We start from the raw sequence: 24,491 nt of genomic DNA, 5'->3' as shown, positions 1-24,491 counted from the left end.
TAAAAGTGTGCAGTGAAGACCAAGTCGCTGCCCTACATATCTGATCAACAGAAGCCTCGTTCTTGAAGGCCCATGTGGAAGCCACAGCCCTAGTGGAATGAGCTGTGATTCTTTCGGGAGGCTGCCGTCCGGCAGTCTCGTAAGCCAATCTGATGATGCTTTTAATCCAAAAAGAGAGAGAGGTAGAAGTTGCTTTTTGACCTCTCCTTTTACCGGAATAAACAACAAACAAGGAAGATGTTTGTCTAAAATCCTTTGTAGCATCTAAATAGAATTTTAGAGCGCGAACAACATCCAAATTGTGCAACAAACGTTCCTTCTTCGAAACTGGTTTCGGACACAGAGAAGGTACGATAATCTCCTGGTTAATGTTTTTGTTAGAAACAACTTTTGGAAGAAAACCAGGTTTAGTACGTAAAACCACCTTATCTGCATGGAACACCAGATAAGGAGGAGAACACTGCAGAGCAGATAATTCTGAAACTCTTCGAGCAGAAGAAATTGCAACCAAAAACAAAACTTTCCAAGATAATAACTTAATATCAACGGAATGTAAGGGTTCAAACGGAACCCCCTGAAGAACTGAAAGAACTAAGTTGAGACTCCAAGGAGGAGTCAAAGGTTTGTAAACAGGCTTGATTCTGACCAGAGCCTGAACAAAGGCTTGAACATCTGGCACAGCTGCCAGCTTTTTGTGAAGTAACACAGACAAGGCAGAAATCTGTCCCTTCAGGGAACTTGCAGATAATCCTTTTTCCAATCCTTCTTGAAGGAAGGATAGAATCTTAGGAATCTTAACCTTGTCCCAAGGGAATCCTTTAGATTCACACCAACAGATATATTTTTTCCAAATTTTGTGGTAAATCTTTCTAGTTACAGGCTTTCTGGCCTGAACAAGAGTATCGATAACAGAATCTGAGAACCCTCGCTTCGATAAGATCAAGCGTTCAATCTCCAAGCAGTCAGCTGGAGTGAGACCAGATTCGGATGTTCGAACGGACCCTGAACAAGAAGGTCTCGTCTCAAAGGTAGCTTCCATGGTGGAGCCGATGACATATTCACCAGATCTGCATACCAAGTCCTGCGTGGCCACGCAGGAGCTATCAAGATCACCGACGCCCTCTCCTGATTGATCCTGGCTACCAGCCTGGGGATGAGAGGAAACGGCGGGAACACATAAGCTAGTTTGAAGGTCCAAGGTGCTACTAGTGCATCCACTAGAGCCGCCTTGGGATCCCTGGATCTGGACCCGTAGCAAGGAACTTTGAAGTTCTGACGAGAGGCCATCAGATCCATGTCTGGAATGCCCCACAGTTGAGTGACTTGGGCAAAGATTTCCGGATGGAGTTCCCACTCCCCCGGATGCAATGTCTGACGACTCAGAAAATCCGCTTCCCAATTTTCCACTCCTGGGATGTGGATAGCAGACAGGTGGCAGGAGTGAGACTCCGCCCATAGAATGATTTTGGTCACTTCTTCCATCGCTAGGGAACTCCTTGTTCCCCCCTGATGGTTGATGTACGCAACAGTTGTCATGTTGTCTGATTGAAACCGTATGAACTTGGCCCTCGCTAGCTGAGGCCAAGCTTTGAGAGCATTGAATATCGCTCTCAGTTCCAGAATATTTATCGGTAGAAGAGATTCTTCCCGAGACCAAAGACCCTGAGCTTTCAGGGATCCCCAGACCGCGCCCCAGCCCATCAGACTGGCGTCGGTCGTGACAATGACCCACTCTGGTCTGCGGAAGGTCATCCCTTGTGACAGGTTGTCCAGGGACAGCCACCAACGGAGTGAGTCTCTGGTCCTCTGATTTACTTGTATCTTCGGAGACAAGTCTGTATAGTCCCCATTCCACTGACTGAGCATGCACAGTTGTAATGGTCTTAGATGAATGCGCGCAAAAGGAACTATGTCCATTGCCGCTACCATCAAACCTATCACTTCCATGCACTGCGCTATGGAAGGAAGAGGAACGGAATGAAGTATCCGACAAGAGTCTAGAAGCTTTGTTTTTCTGGCTTCTGTCAGAAAAATCCTCATTTCTAAGGAGTCTATTATTGTTCCCAAGAAGGGAACCAATGTTGACGGAGATAGAGAACTCTTTTCCACGTTCACTTTCCATCCGTGAGATCTGAGAAAGGCCAGGACAATGTCCGTGTGAGCCTTTGCTTGAGGAAGGGACGACGCTTGAATCAGAATGTCGTCCAAGTAAGGTACTACGGCAATGCCCCTTGGTCTTAGCACAGCTAGAAGGGACCCTAGTACCTTTGTGAAAATCCTTGGAGCAGTGGCTAATCCGAAAGGAAGCGCCACGAACTGGTAATGCTTGTCCAGGAATGCGAACCTTAGGAACCGATGATGTTCCTTGTGGATAGGAATATGTAGATACGCATCCTTTAAATCCACCGTGGTCATGAATTGACCTTCCTGGATGGAAGGAAGAATTGTTCGAATGGTTTCCATCTTGAACGATGGAACCTTGAGAAACTTGTTTAAGATCTTGAGATCTAAGATTGGTCTGAACGTTCCCTCTTTTTTGGGAACTATGAACAGATTGGAGTAGAACCCCATCCCTTGTTCTCCTAATGGAACAGGATGAATCACTCCCATTTTTAACAGGTCTTCTACACAATGTAAGAATGCCTGTCTTTTTATGTGGTCTGAAGACAACTGAGACCTGTGGAACCTCCCCCTTGGGGGAAGCCCCTTGAACTCCAGAAAATAACCATGGGAGACTATTTCTAGCACCCAAGGATCCAGAACATCTCTTGCCCAAGCCTGAGCGAAGAGAGAGAGTCTGCCCCCCACCAGATCCGGTCCCGGATCGGGGGCCAACATTTCATGCTGTCTTGGTAGCAGTGGCAGGTTTCTTGGCCTGCTTTCCCTTGTTCCAGCCTTGCATTGGTCTCCAAGCTGGCTTGGCTTGAGAAGAATTACCCTCTTGCTTAGAGGACGTAGCACTTTGGGCTGGTCCGTTTCTACGAAAGGGACGAAAATTAGGTTTATTTTTTGCCTTGAAAGGCCGATCCTGAGGAAGGGCGTGGCCCTTACCCCCAGTGATATCAGAGATAATCTCTTTCAAGTCAGGGCCAAACAGCGTTTTCCCCTTGAAAGGAATGTTAAGTAGCTTGTTCTTGGAAGACGCATCAGCTGACCAAGATTTCAACCAAAGCGCTCTGCGCGCCACAATAGCAAACCCAGAGTTCTTAGCCGCTAACCTAGCCAATTGCAAAGTGGCGTCTAAGGTGAAAGAATTAGCCAATTTGAGAGCATTGATTCTGTCCATAATCTCCTCATAAGGAGGAGAATCACTATCGACCGCCTTTACCAGCTCATCGAACCAGAAACACGCGGCTGTAGCGACAGGGACAATGCATGAAATTGGTTGTAGAAGGTAACCCTGCTGAACAAACATCTTTTTAAGTAAACCTTCTAATTTTTTATCCATAGGATCTTTGAAAGCACAACTATCTTCTATGGGTATAGTGGTGCGTTTGTTTAAGGTGGAAACCGCTCCCTCGACCTTGGGGACTGTCTGCCATAAGTCCTTTCTGGGGTCGACCATAGGAAACAATTTTTTAAATATGGGGGGAGGGACGAAAGGAATACCGGGCCTTTCCCATTCTTTATTTACAATGTCCGCCACCCGCTTGGGTATAGGAAAAGCTTCTGGGAGCCCCGGGACCTCTAGGAACTTGTCCATTTTACATAGTTTCTCTGGGATGACCAACTTGTCACAATCATCCAGAGTGGATAATACCTCCTTAAGCAGAATGCGGAGATGTTCCAACTTAAATTTAAACGTAATCACATCAGGTTCAGCTTGTTGAGAAATGTTCCCTGAATCAGTAATTTCTCCCTCAGACAAAACCTCCCTGGCCCCATCAGACTGGTTTAGGGGCCCTTCAGAACCATTATTATCAGCGTCGTCATGCTCTTCAGTATCTAAAACAGAGCAGTCGCGCTTACGCTGATAAGTGTTCATTTTGGCTAAAATGTTTTTGACAGAATTATCCATTACAGCCGTTAATTGTTGCATAGTAAGGAGTATTGGCGCGCTAGATGTACTAGGGGCCTCCTGAGTGGGCAAGACTCGTGTAGACGAAGGAGGGAATGATGCAGTACCATGCTTACTCCCCTCACTTGAGGAATCATCTTGGGCATCATTGTCATTGTCACATAAATCACATTTATTTAAATGAGAAGGAACTCTGGCTTCCCCACATTCAGAACACAGTCTATCTGGTAGTTCAGACATGTTAAACAGGCATAAACTTGATAACAAAGTACAAAAAACGTTTTAAAATAAAACCGTTACTGTCACTTTAAATTTTAAACTGAACACACTTTATTACTGCAATTGCGAAAAAATATGAAGGAATTGTTCAAAATTCACCAAAATTTCACCACAGTGTCTTAAAGCCTTAAAAGTATTGCACACCAAATTTGGAAGCTTTAACCCTTAAAATAACGGAACCGGAGCCGTTTTTAACTTTAACCCCTTTACAGTCCCTGGTATCTGCTTTGCTGAGACCCAACCAAGCCCAAAGGGGAATACGATACCAAATGACGCCTTCAGAAAGTCTTTTCTAAGTATCAGAGCTCCTCACACATGCGACTGCATGTCATGCCTCTCAAAAACAAGTGCGCAACACCGGCGCGAAAATGAGGCTCTGCCTATGATTTGGCAAAGCCCCTAAAGAATAAGGTGTCTAAAACAGTGCCTGCCGATATAATCTTATCAAAATACCCAGATTAAATGATTCCTCAAGGCTAAATATGTGTTAATAATGAATCGATTTAGCCCAGAAAAAGTCTACAGTCTTAATAAGCCCTTGTGAAGCCCTTATTTACTATCTTAATAAACATGGCTTACCGGATCCCATAGGGAAAATGACAGCTTCCAGCATTACATCGTCTTGTTAGAATGTGTCATACCTCAAGCAGCAAGAGACTGCTCACTGTTCCCCCAACTGAAGTTAATTGCTCTCAACAGTCCTGTGTGGAACAGCCATGGATTTTAGTAACGGTTGCTAAAATCATTTTCCTCATACAAACAGAAATCTTCATCTCTTTTCTGTTTCTGAGTAAATAGTACATACCAGCACTATTTTAAAATAACAAACTCTTGATTGAATAATAAAAACTACAGTTAAACACTAAAAAACTCTAAGCCATCTCCGTGGAGATGTTGCCTGTACAACGGCAAAGAGAATGACTGGGGTAGGCGGAGCCTAGGAGGGATCATGTGACCAGCTTTGCTGGGCTCTTTGCCATTTCCTGTTGGGGAAGAGAATATCCCACAAGTAAGGATGACGCCGTGGACCGGACACACCTATGTTGGAGAAATATATTTAGATTTAATAAGAATAATTATATTTAGATTGTAAGTTCCCACGGGAACAGGGCTCCCAATTCCTCCTGTATTTGTTTGTTAAATTTTGTCTGGTGTCTCATATTGTACTGTCCTTTTATCTTTGTTACCTATGAACAGCGCTGCGGAATCTGTTGGCGCTTTATAAATAAAGAATAATAATAATAACAATTATAGTGTTCGCGAGGCGGGAGTGCGGCGGTTTAGGGGTTAATACATTAATTATAGTGGTGGCGATGTCCGGTCGGCAGATTAGGGGTTAATAATTGTAGGTAGGTGGCGGCGACGTTGGGGGGGCAGATTAGGGGTTAATAAATATAATATAGGTGTCAGCGATGTTAGGGGCAGCAGATTAGGGGTTCATAGGTATAATTTAGGTTGCGGCGGTGTCCGGAGCGGCAGATTAGGGGTTAAAAAAAATTATTATAGGGTTTTCGATGTGGGGGGGGGGCCTAGGTTTAGGGGTTAATAGGTAGTTTATGGGTGTTAGTGTACTTTATAGCACAGTAGTTAAGAGCTTTATGTTCCTGCGTTAGCCCATAAAGCTCTTAACTACTGACTTTTTTTGACGGTAGGAGTCTTGTCGGTAGAGGCTCTACCGCTCACTTCTTCCAAGACTCGTAATACCAGCGTTAGGCAAATCCCATTGAAAAGATAGGATACGCAATTGACGTAAGGGGATCTGCGGTAGCCTCGAGTTGCAGAAAGAAAGTGAGCAGTAGACCCTTTCCTGCCTGACTCTAAATACCAGCAGGCATTAAAAAGCAGCGTTAGGACCCCTTAACGCTGCTTTTGACGGCTAACGCCAAACTCTAAATCTAGGCGAATGTTTCTTTGTTCTCTTGCTATCTGTATTTGAAAAAGAAGGCATCTAAGCTTTTTTCTTGGTTCAGACTCTGGACAGCTGTTTTTGATTGGTGGATGAATTTATCCACCAATCAGCAAGGATAAAATGGGCCGGCATATAAACTTATATTCTTGCATTTCAAATAAAGATACCAAAAGAATAAAGAAAATTTGAAAATAGGAGTAAATTAGCAAGTTGCTTAAAATGTCATGCTCTATCTGAATAACGAAAGAAAAAAATTGGGTTCAGTGTCCCTTTAAATAGACATTAAAAATAGACATATTCACATATGTTCTCAGATTATAAAAATCATGATTACTATAACTGTAAGACCTTTTGGTCTTTCAATAATGACTTGAATTCAACAGCAGAAAAATTAAAATGTTTACATCATTACAGGCAATTTTTTTTATTTTGCTCTAAGTGATTTATATTGATACAGTTAACACTTCTTTGGTCATCATTAATATGCTCTACTGGCTGGATTTTAAAGCATGTTGGGTACAATGCCAATGCAGAGCGGTTACTAATATATTGTGTTTCAGGAATTGTATTTCCATTAATGCATTAAATAACAATTTTACCAAATTATTGCAGCATACAAGTTTCATATTAATGCACATTTTACAATATAAAATTATGGAGAAACTTGTTGAGTCTATTAATCTCAAGCAGAGTGTTTTAAATAACCTGAAACAGGCAGGGTCTTGTAAAAATCCACCATATGCCCTTGTAAATCATTGATTTACTTGTTAATATGGTTTAGCAAAAAGGTGTGAAAAGGTTTGTGATTTTTGCCACTTTTGCTACTATAACAGCATACAAGACATAAATACATCATTCTACATTGTGCTTATTTTCTGCAAACTAATTTGAACTGAATTTTTATATTCTTAAAGGGACACTCAGGTTAAATTAAATTTTCATGATTCATATACAGAATGAAATTTTAAGCAACTTTCCAATTTACTTCCATTAAAAAAAATGTGCACAGTCTTTTATATTTACACTTTTTGAGTCACCAGATCCTACTGAGCATGTGCAAGAATACACAGACTATACGTATATGCATTTGTGATTGGCTGATTGCTATCACATGGTGCAAGGGGAGTGGAAAAAGACATAACTTTGAAATTTGTTATAAAAAAATCTACTACTCATTTGAAGTTCAGACTAAGTGCTATTGCATTGTCCAGTTATCTTGCATTTGTTGATTATGCAAATCTAATATGTTGACTGGTCCTTTAATGGTACTTTAAAAATGTTTCTAAGTCCTCAAAGTCCCAAAAACTGTCATGATATATCTTATAATTTGTAGAGACAATGTGCTTATACATTTCATTGGCTGTGAATGCTCATAACTATTGTTACTAAAGATAAAACCAGTGTTCTTCACTGAAGATTTTGCCAGTAGGATGGTATTATAAGGTAGGCAGGAGGGGGAAGTGTAATAATGCATTATTATAACATTTCCTATTATTTATAAATGTTACTTAACCCATCAAAAGAAAAAGTTTAATGCATCATTTAACATAATTGATTTAATGATCATTTGTAGAAATTTTAGGTCAGTAAAATCAGCCGGTGGGGTGCCCATTATAAATAGGTCCTAGGGAAATCACTGTACACATTTTCATGACAATTAAATAGTTCACTATGGTCTTCAAACTATTTTACACAAGATGGATCTAATAAACCACTGCTACTATTTCCAATAGGATGGTAGCCCATTTACTCAATTAATTTCTCATAAAGATGAAGGCTAATTGTGCTGAATATTCCTCATTCAATAAGCTGGATGACCTCTGCATTTGTAAACATTGTGTCCCCATAACTCATGAGTGATAAGTTAAACAGTCTCCAAGAACAGGAACCAACTCACCAGTGATAAATGGCTGGAGTTCCAAACAAATTGGTGAACTCTGTTGAGTGACATGGAAACTACACGTAAGCTTTCCAGGAAAACTGTTTACTAAATTTAGAATATTGTCCTGTAAAACAAAGCAGGTCGTAATTAATAACATCTGAAATGAACAAAGATTGTGTAAAAAAAAACATACAAAAACTCCTGAAATAGAATAAATATGTAATGTCTGCCTTCCATATTGGATATTCAGTAGCAGAAGAATGTTTAGAAATATTATAATATCATTTTCTTAATGAGAATAATTGCAATCAGTTTAATGACTGTGTTACATTTTGGTGGATAAAACCCATGCTCCAACATCGGAAAAGCAGTTCTGAATTTATCCTGTTAATCTATTTGATTAATCATTGGTATAATACTAATTTATGGTTTTATTTGACAAACAAACCAGACGGCTGTCCTTTCTTTGAAACAAAATCCATAAAGAATAGACAGGAGCTATTAAAGATATAAGTTAAAGGGATATGAAACCCACACATTTTCTTTTGTGATTCAGACAGAGCATACAATTTAAAAAAAAAGTTTCCAGGCTTTATTGTGGGATCGGCTTCTACACATGCCAGCTGTTCTGCCTGCAATCTTTGGCTATACAACTGGAGGTGAAATCAGTGCAACAGTACAGACTTGGTATCGGGTAAAGACATATCTGTTTGCATCTGACATTTGCAGTCTTCCACTAGAGGGGCCTATGTTTTGCACTGCTTATGATGACTTTACTTGCCGGATTTAACATGTGTTCTTATTGCTAAAGAGCGCCAGTGATATTATGTGCTTTGTTGAGTTTTCTTTGTGTTAATTACTCTATCTTTTATATTCTCAAAACTAACATAAGGTTATATGTCTAGCTATGGTATAGTCCAATGTTATTGTACATTTGCCTCTAGATCTTATAGAACAATGCTAAATGTCAATATTTTACTGTAACCCATGTCTATTACTTTATGTTCTCTTCAAGAGTATATAGTTCAATTATTATGTATTTTATTGTTTGGGGAGGACTATCTGACTTGCCTTTACAGCCACAATTAGTTAGGATTTGCTAAGGTTAGGGACCATAGTTCATTTAAAATATCTTAAACATCTTGTCTACCTGTATACTACCATGACATCAGAAAAAGAGATTTTACATGGTTAAGGTATGACAGGCAGGACCCTTATACAGTATATAAATTGAGATCATCTATGGAAATTATATTACTACTGCGTTGTCAGCGGCCGGGATGACGCAGTCCAGAGTTTATATTGATCTAAAGAGAAGTCTCTCTATATAGTGCAGTTTCCTGTTATTTTTATATTTACTAACCACTAAGATAACCCTAATAGTCCCCATGGTGATCTGGACTTAAGTCTTCATGAGATAGGATGTAAAACATACATAAATATGTTGGTTACAATTAGCTATAGTCCCTTGATAGTACCTAATTTGCAGTTCCTATCTTATATCATAGGGGAATAGATTTTAGTCATTTTATGTGGAATATCGAACCATACTCCATCTAGTAGTCTGCCCTACACGCTTATATAGAGGTAACATTAAAAGATAAACTTTACATTTATCTCTCAGGAGTTTAGAGAAAACCTTAGCACATTAATCTCTATTTAGTTTCATTACTTTTTTTCCTCCTGCAATTTTATTTCCCCTACTGCTGGCTTCGCCCTCCCTACATTTTTGTTTATTTAATAAACATAGAACACAGATTCTAAAGACCCTTTCCCTTTGAATTTTGAACCTAGTGTTACACTTATGCAGCAAGTATATATAGCGATCAATCTGGATGGTCTGAGATCTTGAGATATATTCATAGTTCAAAGGTCAGACAGGATAGATGGTTTATACTATTGATGATATATGAAAGATAAGGGATAATATGGAGGATTTTATTCTAGATTATCTTGTTGTTAAAAGTTTAAAGCCCATATACCTTATATGAGTTGACACACCTACCAGTCACAAGCTATTGATCAAAGAACAGCTATCCCCCTATATACTCTCAGACTGACTGATCCTCTTATATTTAATAGTTCTTATGCTTCTTTAGTTTTACAGTTCCCCTTCCCCCATTATATCCCTCCTAATATGTTGTTTATAGTAGACGTGATGAAGGCCCTAGAGGGGTCTTCCCTTTCATATGGAGGTTGGAAAACTGAGGATTAACATTTGAGATGTGTTTACTCTATTCTACAGGTATTACTTTGAGTGCTGTCTACAATAGTGTCTTATATATCACTCTATTGTTCTGGAACATATTACATGTGCAATTTTGTTGTTTCATGTCAGATTACCTGTATGTTTATTTTTGTTCCTCAATAAAAATTTATACAAAAAAAAAAAAAAAAAAGTTTCCAATTTACTTCTATTATCAACTTTGCTTTGTTCCCCTGGTATTCTTTGTTGAAGGGATACCTAGGTAGGTTTCTAAAGCTCTACATAGCAAGAAATAGTGCTGCCATTTAGTGCTCTTGCAAAAGGATAACATTCTTGCAAAGCTGATGCCATATAGTGCTCCAGACACGTGCACACTTCTTGAGCTTCCTGCTTTTCCAAAAGATATCAAGAGAATGGAAAAAAAATAAAAAACAGAATTTATGCTTACCTGATAAATTACTTTCTCCAACGGTGTGTCCGGTCCACGGCGTCATCCATAACTTGTGGGAATATTCTCTTCCCCAACAGGAAATGGCAAAGAGCACAGCAAAAGCTGTCCATATAGCCCCTCCCAAGCTCCGCCCCCCCAGTCATTCGACCAACGGTTAGGAGAAAAAAAGGAGAAACTATAGGGTGCCGTGGTGACTGTAGTGTATAGAGAAAGACATTTTTCAAACCTGATTAAAAAACCAGGGCGGGCCGTGGACCGGACACACCGTTGGAGAAAGTAATTTATCAGGTAAGCATAAATTCTGTTTTCTCCAACATTGGTGTGTCCGGTCCACGGCGTCATCCATAACTTGTGGGAACCAATACCAAAGCTTTAGGACACGGATGAAGGGAGGGAGCAAATCAGGTTACCTAAACAGAAGGCACCACGGCTTGCAAAACCTTTCTCCCAAAAATAGCCTCCGAAGAAGCATAAGTATCAAATTTGTAGAATTTGGCAAAAGTGTGCAGAGAAGACCAAGTCGCTGCCTGATCTGATCAACAGAAGCCTCGTTCTTGAAGGCCCAAGTGGAAGCCACAGCCCTAGTAGAGTGAGCTGTGATTTGTTCAGGAGGCTGCCATCCGGCAGTCTCATAAGCCAATCGGATGATGCTTTTCAGCCAGAAAGAAAGAGAGGTAGCAGTAGCTTTTTGTCCTCTCCTCTTACCAGAATAAACGACAAAGAAGAAGTTTGTCTGAAATCCTTTGTTGCTTCTAAATAGAACTTTAAAGCACGGACTACATCCAAATTGTGTAACAAACGTTCCTTCTTTGAAACTGGATTCGGACACAAAGAAGGAACAACTATTTCCTGGTTAATATTCTTGTTGGAAACAACTTTTGGAAGAAAACCAGGCTTGGTACGCAAAACAACCTTATCTGAATGGAATACCAGATAGGGTGGATCACACTGCAAAGCAGATAATTCAGAAACTCTTCTAGCAAAAGAAATAGCAACCAAAAACAGAACTTTCCAAGATAGTAACTTGATATCTATGGAATGTAAGGGTTCAAACGGAACCCCTTGAAGAACTGAAAGAACTAAATTTAGACTCCAGGGAGGAGTCAAGGGTCTGTAAACAGGGTTGATTCTGACCAAAGCCTGTACAAAAGCTTGTACATCTGGCACAGCTGCCAGTCGTTTGTGTAACAAGACAGATAAAGCAGAAATCTGTCCTTTTAGAGAACTCGCTGACAATCCCTTATCCAAACCTTCTTGGAGAAAGGAGAGGATCTTAGGAATTTTAATCTTACTCCAGGAGAATCCCTTGGATTCACACCAACAGATATATCTTTTCCATATTTTATGGTAAATCTTTCTAGTCACAGGTTTTCTGGCTTGGACCAGAGTATCTATCACTTAATCTGAAAACCCACGTTTGGATAAAATCAAACGTTCAATTTCCAAGCAGTCAGCTTCAGAGAAACTAGATTTGGATGTTCGAATGGACCTTGTACTAGAAGATCCTGTCTCAAAGGTAGCTTACATGGTGGAGCCGATGACATATTCACCAGGTCTGCATACCAAGTCCTGCGCGGCCACGCAGGAGCTATCAGAATCACAGAGGCCTTCTCCTGTTTGATCCTGGCTACAAGCCTGGGAAGGAGAGGGAACGGTGGAAACACATAAGCTAGGTTGAACGCATCCACTAGAGTCACCTTGGGATCCCTGGATCTGGACCCGTAGCAAGGAACCTTGAAGTTCTGACGAGACGCCATCAGATCCATGTCTGGAATGCCCCATAATTGGGTTAACTGGGCAAAGACCTCCGAGTGGAGTTCCCACTCCCCCGGATGAAAAGTCTGACGACTCAGATAATCCGCTTCCCAGTTGTCTACTCCTGGGATGTGGATTGCAGATAGGTGGCAAGAGTGATCCTCCGCCCATTTGATGATCTTGGATACCTCTGTCATCGCCAAGGAACTCTTTGTTCCCCCTTGATGATTGATGTAAGCTACAGTCGTCATGTTGTCCGACTGGAATCTTACGAATCCGGCCTTCGCTAGTTGAGGCCAAGCCTGGAGAGCATTGAATATCGCTCTCAGTTCCAGGATGTTTATCGGGAGAAGAGACTCTTCCCGAGACCATAGACCCTGAGCTTTCAGGGAGTCCCAGACCGCGCCCCAGCCTAATAGACTGGCATCGGTCGTGACAATGACCCACTCTGGTCTGCGGAAACTCATTCCCTGAGACAGGTGATCCTGAGTCAACCACCAACGGAGTGAGTCCCTGGTTAACTGGTCTACTTGAATCTGAGGAGACAAGTCTGCATAGTCCCCATTCCACTGATTGAGCATGCACAGTTGTAATGGTCTTAGATGAATTCGAGCAAAAGGAACTATGTCCATTGCTGCCACCATCAATCCTACTACTTCCATGCACTGAGCTATGGAAGGCTGCAGAATAGAGAGAAGAACTTGACAAGCGTTTAGAAGCTTTGACTTTCTGACTTCTGTCAAGAAGATCTTCATTTCTAAAGAATCTATTATTGTTCCCAAAAAGGGAACTCTTGTCGACGGAGATAGTGAACTCTTTTCTACGTTCACCTTCCACCCGTGAGATCTGAGAAAGGCTAGAACAATGTCTGTATGAGCCTTTGCCTTGGAAAGAGACGACGCTTGAATTAGAATGTCGTTCAGATAAGGTGCCACTGCAATGCCCCTTGGTCTTAGAACCGCTAGAAGGGACCCGAGCACCTTTGTGAAAATTCTGGGAGCAGTGGCTAGTCCGAATGGGAGAGCCACGAACTGATAATGATTGTCCAGAAAGGCGAACCTTAGGAACTGATGATGATCTTTGTGGATAGGAATATGTAGATACGCGTCCTTTAAATCCACGGTAGTCATATATTGACCCTCCTGGATTGTAGGTAAAATTGTTCAAATGGTTTCCATTTTGAACAATGGAACTCTGAGAAATTTGTTTAGAATTTTTAAAACCAGAATTGGTCTGAAAGTTCCCTCTTTTTTGGGAACTACAAACAGATTTGAGTAAAACCCCTGACCTTGTTCCACAGTTGGGACTGGGTGTATCACTCCCATCTTTAACAGGTCTTCTACACAATGTAAGAATGCCTGTCTCTTTATTTGGTTTGAAGATAAGTGAGACTTGTGGAACCTTCCCCTTGGGGGTAGTTCCTTGAATTCTAGAAGATAACCCTGAGAGACTATTTCTAGTGCCCAGGGATCCTGAACATCTCTTGCCCAAGCCTGAGCAAAGAGAGAGAGTCTGCCCCCTACTCGATCCGGTCCCGGATCGGGGGCTACCCCTTCATGCTGTTTTGTTAGCAGCAGCAGGCTTCTTGGCCTGTTTACCCTTGTTCCAGCCTTGCATAGGTTTCCAGGCTGGTTTAGTCTGGGAAGCGTTACCCTCTTGCCTAGAGGCTGTAGAGCTGGAAGCCGGTCCGTTCCTGAAATTGCGAAAGGAACGAAAATTGGACATATTCTTAGCCTTGAAAGGCCTATCTTGTGGGAGGGCATGGCCCTTTCCCCCAGTGATGTCTGAAATAATTTCTTTCACTTCTGGCCCAAAAAGGGTCTTACCTTTGAAAGGGATATTAAGCAATTTTGTCTTGGAAGATACATCCGCCGACCAAGACTTTAGCCAGAGCACTCTACGCGCCACAATTGCAAACCCTGAATTTTTCGCCGCTAATTTCGCTAACTGCAAAGCGGCGTCTAAAATAAAGGAATTAGCTAACTTAAGTGCGTGAATTCTGTCCATAACCTCCTCATATGGAGTCTCTCTACTGAGCGACTTTTCCAGTTCCTCGAACCAGAACCACGCCGCTGTAGTGACAGGAATAATGAACGAAATAGGTTGAAGGAGGTATCCTTGCTGTACAAAAATCTTTTTAAGCAAACCCTCCAATTTTTTATCCATAGGATCTTTAAAAGCACAATTGTCCTCAATGGGAATGGTCGTGCGTTTGGCTAGAGTAGAAACCGCCCCCTCGACCTTAGGGACTGTTTGCCATGTGTCCTTCCTGGGGTCGACCATAGGGAACAATTTCTTAAATATAGGAGGAGGGACAAAGGGTATGCCTGGTTTCTCCCACTCCTTATTCACTATGTCCGCCACCCTTTTAGGTATTGGAAAGGCATCAGGGTGCACCGGGACCTCTAGGAACTTGTCCATCTTGCACAATATTTCTGGGATGACCAGATTGTCACAATCATCCAGAGTAGATAGCACCTCCTTAAGTAATGCGCGGAGATGCTCTAATTTAAATTTAAATGTCACAACATCAGGTTCTGCCTGCTGAGAAATTCTTCCTGTATCAGAAATTTCTCCATCTGACAAACCCTCCCTCACTGCCACTTCAGACTGGTGTGAGGGTATGACAGATAAATTATCATCAGCGTCCTCCTGCTCTACAGTGTTTAAAACTGAGCAATCGCGCTTTCTCTGAAATCCTGGCATTTTGGATAACATATTAGCTATGGAGTTATCCATTACTGCCGTCAATTGTTGCATAGTAATAAGCATTGGAGCGCTAGAAGTACTAGGGGACGCCTGCGTGGGCTTAACTGGTATAGACACAGAAGGAGAGGATGCAGAACTATGTTTACTCCCTTCATCTGAGGAATCATCCTGGGCAACCTTATTAAATCTGACAGTACTGTCCTTTCTTTGTTTGGACGCTATGGCACAATCATCACATACATTTGAAGGAGGGACCACCTTGGCCTCCATACATACAGAACATGATCTATCTGAAGGTACAGACATGTTAAACAGGCTTAAACTGGTTAATAAAGCACAAAAACCGTTTTAAAACAAAACCGTTACTGTCTCTTTAAATGTTAAACAGGGTACACTTTATTACTGAATATGTGAAAAACTATGAAGGAATTATCCAATCTTTACCAAATTTTCACCACAGTGTCTTAATGCATTCAAAGTATTTCACCCCAATTTTCAAGCTGTTAACCCTTAAAATGTGGAAACCGGAGCCGTTTGTAATTTTAACCCCACTACAGTCCCAGCCACAGCCTTTGTTGCGACTTCACCAATCCCAGGGGGGTATACGATACCAATTCAAGCCTTCTAGGAAAGTTTTCAGTGGATACCAGACCCTCACACATGCAGCTGCATGCACTGTACTCAAAAGTAACTGAGCAATAATGGCGCGAAAATGAGGCTCTGCCTACTATAGTGAAAGGCCCTTCCTGACTGGGAAGGTGTCTAAAATAGTGCCTGGCGATAAAAACGTTCCCCAAACAATAAAAGTGTGAAAATTACTTCAAACTTTCAACAATAACTTAAATAAACAATCGATTTAGACTTAAGAGTGTCCACCAGTTAATAGCCCATAATAAGCCCTTTATTCTTTCTAAGTCTAAGAAAATGGCTTACCGATCCCCATGAGGGAAAAATGACAGCCTTCCAGCATTACACAGTCTTGTTAGAAAAATGGCTAGTCATACCTTGAGCAGAAAAGTCTGCAAACTGTTCCCCCCAACTGAAGTTCTCTCAGCTCAACAGTCCTGCGTGGGAACAGCAATTGATTTTAGTTACTGCTGCTAAAATCATACTCCTCTTTTAAACAGAACTCTTCATCTCTTTCTGTTTCAGAGTAAATAGTACATACCAGCACTATTTTAAAATAACAAATTCTTGATAGAAGAATAAAAAACTACAACTAAACACCACATACTCTTCACCATCTCCGTGGAGATGCTACTTGTTCAGAGCGGCAAAGAGAATGACTGGAGGGGCGGAGCCTGGGAGGGGCTATATGGACAGCTTTTGCTGTGCTCTTTGCCATTTCCTGTTGGGGAAGAGAATATTCCCACAAGTTATGGATGACGCCGTGGACCGGACACACCAATGTTGGAGAAATATAAGAAATTGAAATAAATTAGAAAGGTGTTTAAAATTGTATGCTCTATCTCAATCTTGAAGGAAAATCTTTGTGTTTCATGTCCTTTAAAGGCAACTGTAAAATGTAATTGTGTGAATATGACAAGGCTATGAAAGAGTTAAGAGTGACTGCAAATGATTACATCACGATTCTGCAATTTGTAATCAATCAATATATTAGGAATGCAAAACAGCTACGCCTACCGGCAGATATCTAAGTGATGGTCAGCAGATCGCCAGTCAGTACGTATATATGAACGTATATATTCTAAGGATTCTTATAGCCAAAGTAGAAAAAAGATTTTGATATTTTTAAGGAACCAATTTTATTTATTTTTGTAAATTACAGAAACATGTTTATAATGAGTATCTTAAAAAAAGTTTCACTAACATTCCTTTTATTTATAGGAAAATAGGTTTTGCCTCAGCTCATAGAGTGATGTGCTCATATAACATTTCTAAATGTTTCTTATATAACTAAAGATTAGCAATACAATTTAGTCACTAAAAAGTAGATCTAAACATTCTTAAAGGGACAGTCAAGTCAAAATTAAACTTTCATGATTCAGATAGGGAATGCATATGTAAACATCTTTCAAATTTATTTTTATCATCAAATTTGCTTTGTTCTCTTGGCATTTTTTGTTAAAAGCTAAACCTAGATAGGCTCACACTGATTTCTAAATTGTTGAAGGCCGCCTCTTTATCTCAGTGTATTTTGACAGATGTTCACAGCTAGATAGTGCTAGTTTATGTGTGTGATATAGATAACATTGTGCTTACTCCTGTGGAGTTGTTTATGAGTCAACACTGATGGGGCAGTCTGTAGAGACTTAGATACAAGGTAATCACAAAAGTAAAATATATATTAATATAGCTGTTTTGGTTATGCAAAACTGGGGAAGTGATTATCTTCTTTTTAAACAATAACAATTCTGGAGTAGACTGTCCCTTTCAATTTGGGTATTTTCAGTGGGATTTATTTTTTATCTGTAATCTTAAAGGTACATTCTGGTCAAAGTTTAAATACACATAGATGAATTACATCTTTGAATATAAACATATCTGCAATATACATGTATTGGCAAAAATGCTTCTAGTAAAAGTTATTACTGTTTTAGAGTTAGAATTTTGTCTATGCACGTGCAAGTGAAGCATAACTAGATATTCCCAGTGCACCAGCATTTTGCATCTATGTGCATTCCAATTTTGTCTGGAATGTCCCTTTGATTTGAATTGAGCAAACTTACTCAAACTGTTAACAAAAACAATCATTTTCAGGTGCCAACTGGAACCTGACAGCTCATGAAAAGAAAAAGTGCAGAGCCCTCCCGAGCAGCCTTGTTCGATTGCAGCATAAATTCTACAAAATACATCTGCATTTAAGAATCCTGAACTTAGTTTACCTTTGTGAATGCCATTTGTAAAATCACTTTTTCATTTTAGTAGAATTAAAGCTGTTGATTTCCTATTCTATGCAGCTGTGAAAGCAGAAGCAGCCCATTTTCTGGCAAATTGAATGCAGTCATCAAGTGAGCTGCAGAAAGCAGTTTGTGCGCTTTTGTTCAGTCCATTTATCCCACGGCTTCTCCCTATCCCACTGGGCACTGCTTACACATACAATAAAAGACGCAGCCAGGCTGAACTGTTGTCGATAATAAACACTGCTAAGCCATTTCTTTCAAACTAAAAGGCACTCTCTAAATATAGGAATAAATCATAGTGCACTAGTTTGGAAATTACTTCAGGCTCTCATTAGGATATCATGTTAGAAATGTATATTTTGTCACATAAAGACAACATGTATCTGTAGAGATTAGAGGCCAGTTATTCATTTTAAAGATTTTTTTCTAAAATAATATTTGTAGATTTATAGCGTTGGTATGAGCTAGATTAGGTGTATGGCCCCTCTAAATTCTAGCTGAAATAAGAGGTATTCAGACACATTTAAAGGGGTGTGAAACTGTTATAGACTGTAATATAAAATATTTAATTATGTGTAGTACAAAAACTTTGCTGTATACTTTATTTTTTCCCTGTAAATGTTGTTTTTCTCAATTGCACTGAGTTTCTATAAGTAATTGGCACAGCCATGTTGGAACCTTTCCATTTATCTATGTCTTCTGCAATTAAAAGCAAAAGATTGCTAAAGTAGCTATCAGAGTTCCTATAGCCTTACTTGCATGCTCTAATTGTCTAATTAGGTAAAAACTGTATTACTATATAATAAACATGAATTATACTGTAGTACAAGTTCTATGTCCCATTCTTTTTAAAAACAGAATTTATGTTTACCTGATAAATTTCTTTCTCCAACGGTGTGTCCGGTCCACGGCGTCATCCTTACTTGTGGGATATTCTCTTCCCCAACAGGAAATGGCAAAGAGCCCAGCAAAGCTGGTCACATGATCCCTCCTAGGCTCCGCCTACCCCAGTCATTCGACCGACGTTAAGGAGGAATATTTGCATAGGAGAAACCATATGGTACCGTGGTGACTGTAGTTAAAGAAAATAAATTATCAGACCTGATTAAAAAACCAGGGCGGGCCGTGGACCGGACACACCGTTGGAGAAAGAAATTTATCAGGTAAACATAAATTCTGTTTTCTCCAACATAGGTGTGTCCGGTCCACGGCGTCATCCTTACTTGTGGGAACCAATACCAAAGCTTTAGGACACGGATGAAGGGAGGGAGCAAATCAGGTCACCTAAATGGAAGGCACCACGGCTTGCAAAACCTTTCTCCCAAAAATAGCCTCAGAAGAAGCAAAAGTATCAAACTTGTAAAATTTGGTAAAAGTGTGCAGTGAAGACCAAGTCGCTGCCCTACATATCTGATCAACAGAAGCCTCGTTCTTGAAGGCCCATGTGGAAGCCACAGCCCTAGTGGAATGAGCTGTGATTCTTTCGGGAGGCTGCCGTCCGGCAGTCTCGTAAGCCAATCTGATGATGCTTTTAATCCAAAAAGAGAGAGAGGTAGAAGTTGCTTTTTGACCTCTCCTTTTACCTGAATAAACAACAAACAAGGAAGATGTTTGTCTAAAATCCTTTGTAGCATCTAAATAGAATTTTAGAGCGCGAACAACATCCAAATTGTGCAACAAACGTTCCTTCTTTGAAACTGGTTTTGGACACAGAGAAGGTACGATAATCTCCTGGTTAATGTTTTTGTTAGAAACAACTTTTGGAAGAAAACCAGGTTTAGTACGTAAAACCACCTTATCTGCATGGAACACCAGATAAGGAGGAGAACACTGCAGAGCAGATAATTCTGAGACTCTTCTAGCAGAAGAAATCGCAACTAAAAACCCTTTCTCCCTAAATTGAGACTCCAAGGAGGAGTCAAAGGCTTGTAAACAGGCTTGATTCTAACCAGAGCCTGAACAAAGGCTTGAACATCTGGCACAGCTGCCAGCTTTTTGTGAAGTAATACCGACAAGGCAGAAATCTGTCCCTTCAGGGAACTAGCAGATAATCCTTTTTCCAATCCTTCTTGAAGGAAGGATAGAATCCTAGGAATCTTAACCTTGTCCCAAGGGAATCCTTTAGATTCACACCAACAGATATATTTTTTCCAAATTTTGTGGTAAATCTTTCTAGTTACAGGCTTTCTGGCCTGAACAAGAGTATTGATAACAGAATCTGAGAATCCTCGCTTCGATAAAATCAAGCGTTCAATCTCCAAGCAGTCAGCTGGAGTGAAACCAGATTCGGATGTTCGAACGGACCCTGAACAAGAAGGTCTCGTCTCAAAGGTAGCTTCCAAGGTGGAGCCGATGACATATTCACCAGATCTGCATACCAAGTCCTGCGTGGCCACGCAGGAGCTATCAAGATCACCGACGCCCTCTCCTGATTGATCCTGGCTACCAGCCTGGGGATGAGAGGAAATGGCGGGAACACATAAGCTAATTTGAAGGTCCAAGGTGCTACTAGTGCATCCACTAGAGCCGCCTTGGGATCCCTGGATCTGGCCCCGTAGCAAGGAACCTTGAAGTTCTGACGAGAGGCCATCAGATCCATGTCTGGAATGCCCCACAGGTGAGTGACTTGGGCAAAGATTTCCGGATGGAGTTCCCACTCCCCCGGATGCAATGTCTGACGACTCAGAAAATCCGCTTCCCAATTTTCCACTCCTGGGATGTGGATAGCAGACAGGTGGCAGGAGTGAGACTCCGCCCATAGAATGATTTTGGTCACTTCTTCCATCGCTAGGGAACTCCTTGTTCCCCCCTGATGGTTGATGTACGCAACAGTTGTCATGTTGTCTGATTGAAACCGTATGAACTTGGTCCTCGCTAGCCGAGGCCAGGCCTTGAGAGCATTGAATATCGCTCTCAGTTCCAGAATATTTATCGGTAGAAGAGATTCTTCCCGAGACCAAAGACCCTGAGCTTTCAGGGATCCCCAGACCGCGCCCCAGCCCATCAGACTGGCGTCGGTCGTGACAATGACCCACTCTGGTCTGCGGAACGTCATCCCTTGAGACAGATTGTCCAGGGACAGCCACCAACGGAGTGAGTCTCTGGTCCTCTGATTTACTTGTATCTTCGGAGACAAGTCTGTATAGTCCCCATTCCACTGACTGAGCATGCACAGTTGTAATGGTCTTAGATGAATGCGCGCAAAAGGAACTATGTCCATCGCCGCTACCATCAACCCGATCACTTCCATGCACTGAGCTATGGAAGGAAGAGGAACGGAATGAAGTATCCGACAAGAGTCTAGAAGTTTTGTTTTTCTGGCCTCTGTAAGAAAGATCCTCATTTCTAAAGAGTCTATAATTGTTCCCAAGAAGGGAACCCTTGTTGACGGGGATAGAGAACTCTTTTCCACGTTCACTTTCCAGCCGTGAGATCTGAGAAAGGCCAGGACAATGTCCGTGTGAGCCTTTGCTTGAGGAAGGGACGACGCTTGAATCAGAATGTCGTCCAGGTAAGGTACTACTGCAATGCCCCTTGGTCTTAGCACCGCTAGAAGAGAGCCTAGTACCTTTGTGAAAATCCTTGGAGCAGTGGCTAATCCGAAAGGAAGCGCCACGAACTGGTAATGTTTGTCCAGGAATGCAAACCTTAGGAACCGATGATGTTCCTTGTGGATAGGAATATGTAGATACGCATCCTTTAAATCCACCGTGGTCATGAATTGACCCTCCTGGATGGAAGGAAGAATAGTTCGAATGGTTTCCATCTTGAAAGATGGAACCTTGAGAAACTTGTTTAGGATCTTGAGATCTAAGATTGGTCTGAACGTTCCCTCTTTTTTGGGAACTATGAACAGATTGGAGTAGAACCCCATCCCTTGTTCTCTTAGTGGAACAGGATGAATCACTCCCATTTTTAACAGGTCTTCTACACAATGTAAGAACGCCTGTCTTTTTATGTGGTCTGAAGACAACTGAGACCTGTGGAACCTCCCCCTTGGGGGAAGTCCCTTGAATTCCAGAAGATAACCCTGGGAGACTATTTCTAGCGCCCAAGGATCCAGAACATCTCTTGCCCAAGCCTGAGCGAAGAGAGAGAGTCTGCCCCCCACCAGATCCGGTCCCGGATCGGGGGCCAATATTTCATGCTGTCTTGGTAGCAGTGGCAGGCTTCTTGGCCTGCTTTCCCTTGTTCCAGCCTTGCATTGGTCTCCAAGCTGGCTTGGCTTGAGAAGTATTACCCTCTTGCTTAGAGGACGTAGCACTTTGGGCTGGTCCGTTTTTACGAAAGGGACGAAAATTAGGTCTATTTTTCGCCTTGAAAGGCCGATCCTGAGGAAGGGCGTGGCCCTTACCCCCAGTGATATCCGAGATAATCTCTTTCAAGTCAGGGCCAAACAGCGTTTTCCCCTTGAAAGGAATGTTTAGTAGCTTGTTCTTGGAAGACGCGTCAGCCGACCAAGATTTCAACCAAAGCGCTCTGCGCGCCACAATAGCAAACCCAGAATTCTTAGCCGCTAACCTAGCCAATTGCAAAGTGGCGTCTAGGGTGAAAGAATTAGCCAATTTGAGAGCATTGATTCTGTCCATAATCTCCTCATAAGGAGGAGAATCACTATCGAGTGCCTTTATCAGTTCATCAAACCAGAAACATGCGGCTGTAGTGACAGGGACAATGCATGAAATTGGTTGTAGAAGGTAACCCTGCTGAACAAACATCTTTTTAAGCAAACCTTCTAATTTTTTATCCATAGGATCTTTGAAAGCACAACTATCCTCTATGGGTATAGTGGTGCGTTTGTTTAAAGTAGAAACCGCTCCCTCGACCTTGGGGACTGTCTGCCATAAGTCCTTTCTGGGGTCGACCATAGGAAACAATTTTTTAAATATGGGGGGAGGGACGAAAGGAATACCGGGCCTTTCCCATTCTTTATTAACAATGTCCGCCACCCGCTTGGGTATAGGAAAAGCTTCTGGGAGCTCCGGCACCTCTAGGAACTTGTCCATTTTACATAGTTTCTCTGGGATGACCAACTTTTCACAATCATCCAGAGTGGATAATACCTCCTTAAGCAGAATGCGGAGATGTTCCAACTTAAATTTAAATGCAATTACATCAGGTTCAGCCTGTTGAGAAATGTTCCCTGAATCAGTAATTTCTCCCTCAGACAAAACCTCCCTGGCCCCCTCAGATTGGGTTAGGGGCCCTTCAGAGATATTAATATCAGCGTCGTCATGCTCTTCAGTAACTAAAACAGAGCAGCCACGCTTACGCTGACAAGGGTTCATTTTGGCTAAAATGTTTTTGACAGAATTATCCATTACAGCCGTTAATTGTTGCATAGTAAGGAGTATTGGCGCGCTAGATGTACTAGGGGCCTCCTGAGTGGGCAAAACTCGTGTAGACGAAGGAGGGAATGATGCAGTACCATGCTTACTCCCCTCACTTGAGGAATCATCTTGGGCATCATTGTCATTATCACATAAATCACATTTATTTAAATGAACAGGAATTCTGGCTTCCCCACATTCAGAACACAGTCTATCTGGTAGTTCAGACATGTTAAACAGGCATAAACTTGATAATAAAGTACAAAAAACGTTTTAAAATAAAACCGTTACTGTCACTTTAAATTTTAAACTGAACACACTTTATTACTGCAATTGCGAAAAAACATGAAGGAATTGTACAAAATTCACCAAATTTTCACCACAGTGTCTTAAAGCCTTAAAAGTATTGCACACCAAATTTGGAAGCTTTAACCCTTAAAATAACGGAACCGGAGCCGTTTTGACACTTTAACCCCTTTACAGTCCCTGGTATCTGCTTTGCTGAGACCCAACCAAACCCAAAGGGGAATACGATACCAAATGACGCCTTCAAAAGTCTTTTCTAAGTATCAGAGCTCCTCTCACATGCGACTGCATGCCATGCCTCTCAAAAACAAGTGCGCCACACCGGCGCGAAAATGAGGCTCTGCTTATGCTTTGGGAAAGCCCCAGAGAAATAAGGTGTCTAATACAGTGCCTGCCGATATTATAATATCAATAAACCCAGATAAAATGATTCCTCAGGGCTAAATATGTTTTAAAACTGAATCGATTTAGCCCAGAAAAGTCTACAATCTTAATAAGCCCTTGTGAAGCCCTTATTTACCATCGTAATAAACATGGCTTACCGGATCCCATAGGGAAAAAATGACAGCTTCCAGCATTACATCGTCTTGTTAGAATGTGTCATACCTCAAGCAGCAAGAGACTGCACACTGTTCCCCCAACTGAAGTTAATTGCTCTCAACAGTCCTGTGTGGAACAGCCATGGATTTTAGTTACGGTGCTAAAATCATTTTCCTCATACAAACAGAAATCTTCATCTCTTTTCTGTTTCTGAGTAAATAGTACATACCAGCACTATTTTA

General features: G+C 41.4%; 1 protein-coding gene across 2 annotated transcripts in view; it reads right to left on the bottom strand.

Annotated features, from left to right (window-relative positions):
- Positions 1-24,491, bottom strand: part of OXNAD1 (oxidoreductase NAD binding domain containing 1) — a 251,075-nt gene that overhangs the window by 10,097 nt on the left and 216,487 nt on the right. For both annotated transcript variants that reach the window (XM_053714207.1, XM_053714208.1), the window contains exon 8: positions 8,104-8,212. In XM_053714207.1, the coding sequence (XP_053570182.1) occupies positions 8,104-8,212 (109 nt within the window). The remainder of the gene's footprint in view (positions 1-8,103; positions 8,213-24,491) is intronic.

Source organism: Bombina bombina, chromosome 5 (assembly GCF_027579735.1).
Source record: "Bombina bombina isolate aBomBom1 chromosome 5, aBomBom1.pri, whole genome shotgun sequence".
Taxonomy (NCBI): Eukaryota; Metazoa; Chordata; class Amphibia; order Anura; family Bombinatoridae; genus Bombina; species Bombina bombina.
This window is presented reverse-complemented; position numbering and strand designations above follow the sequence as displayed.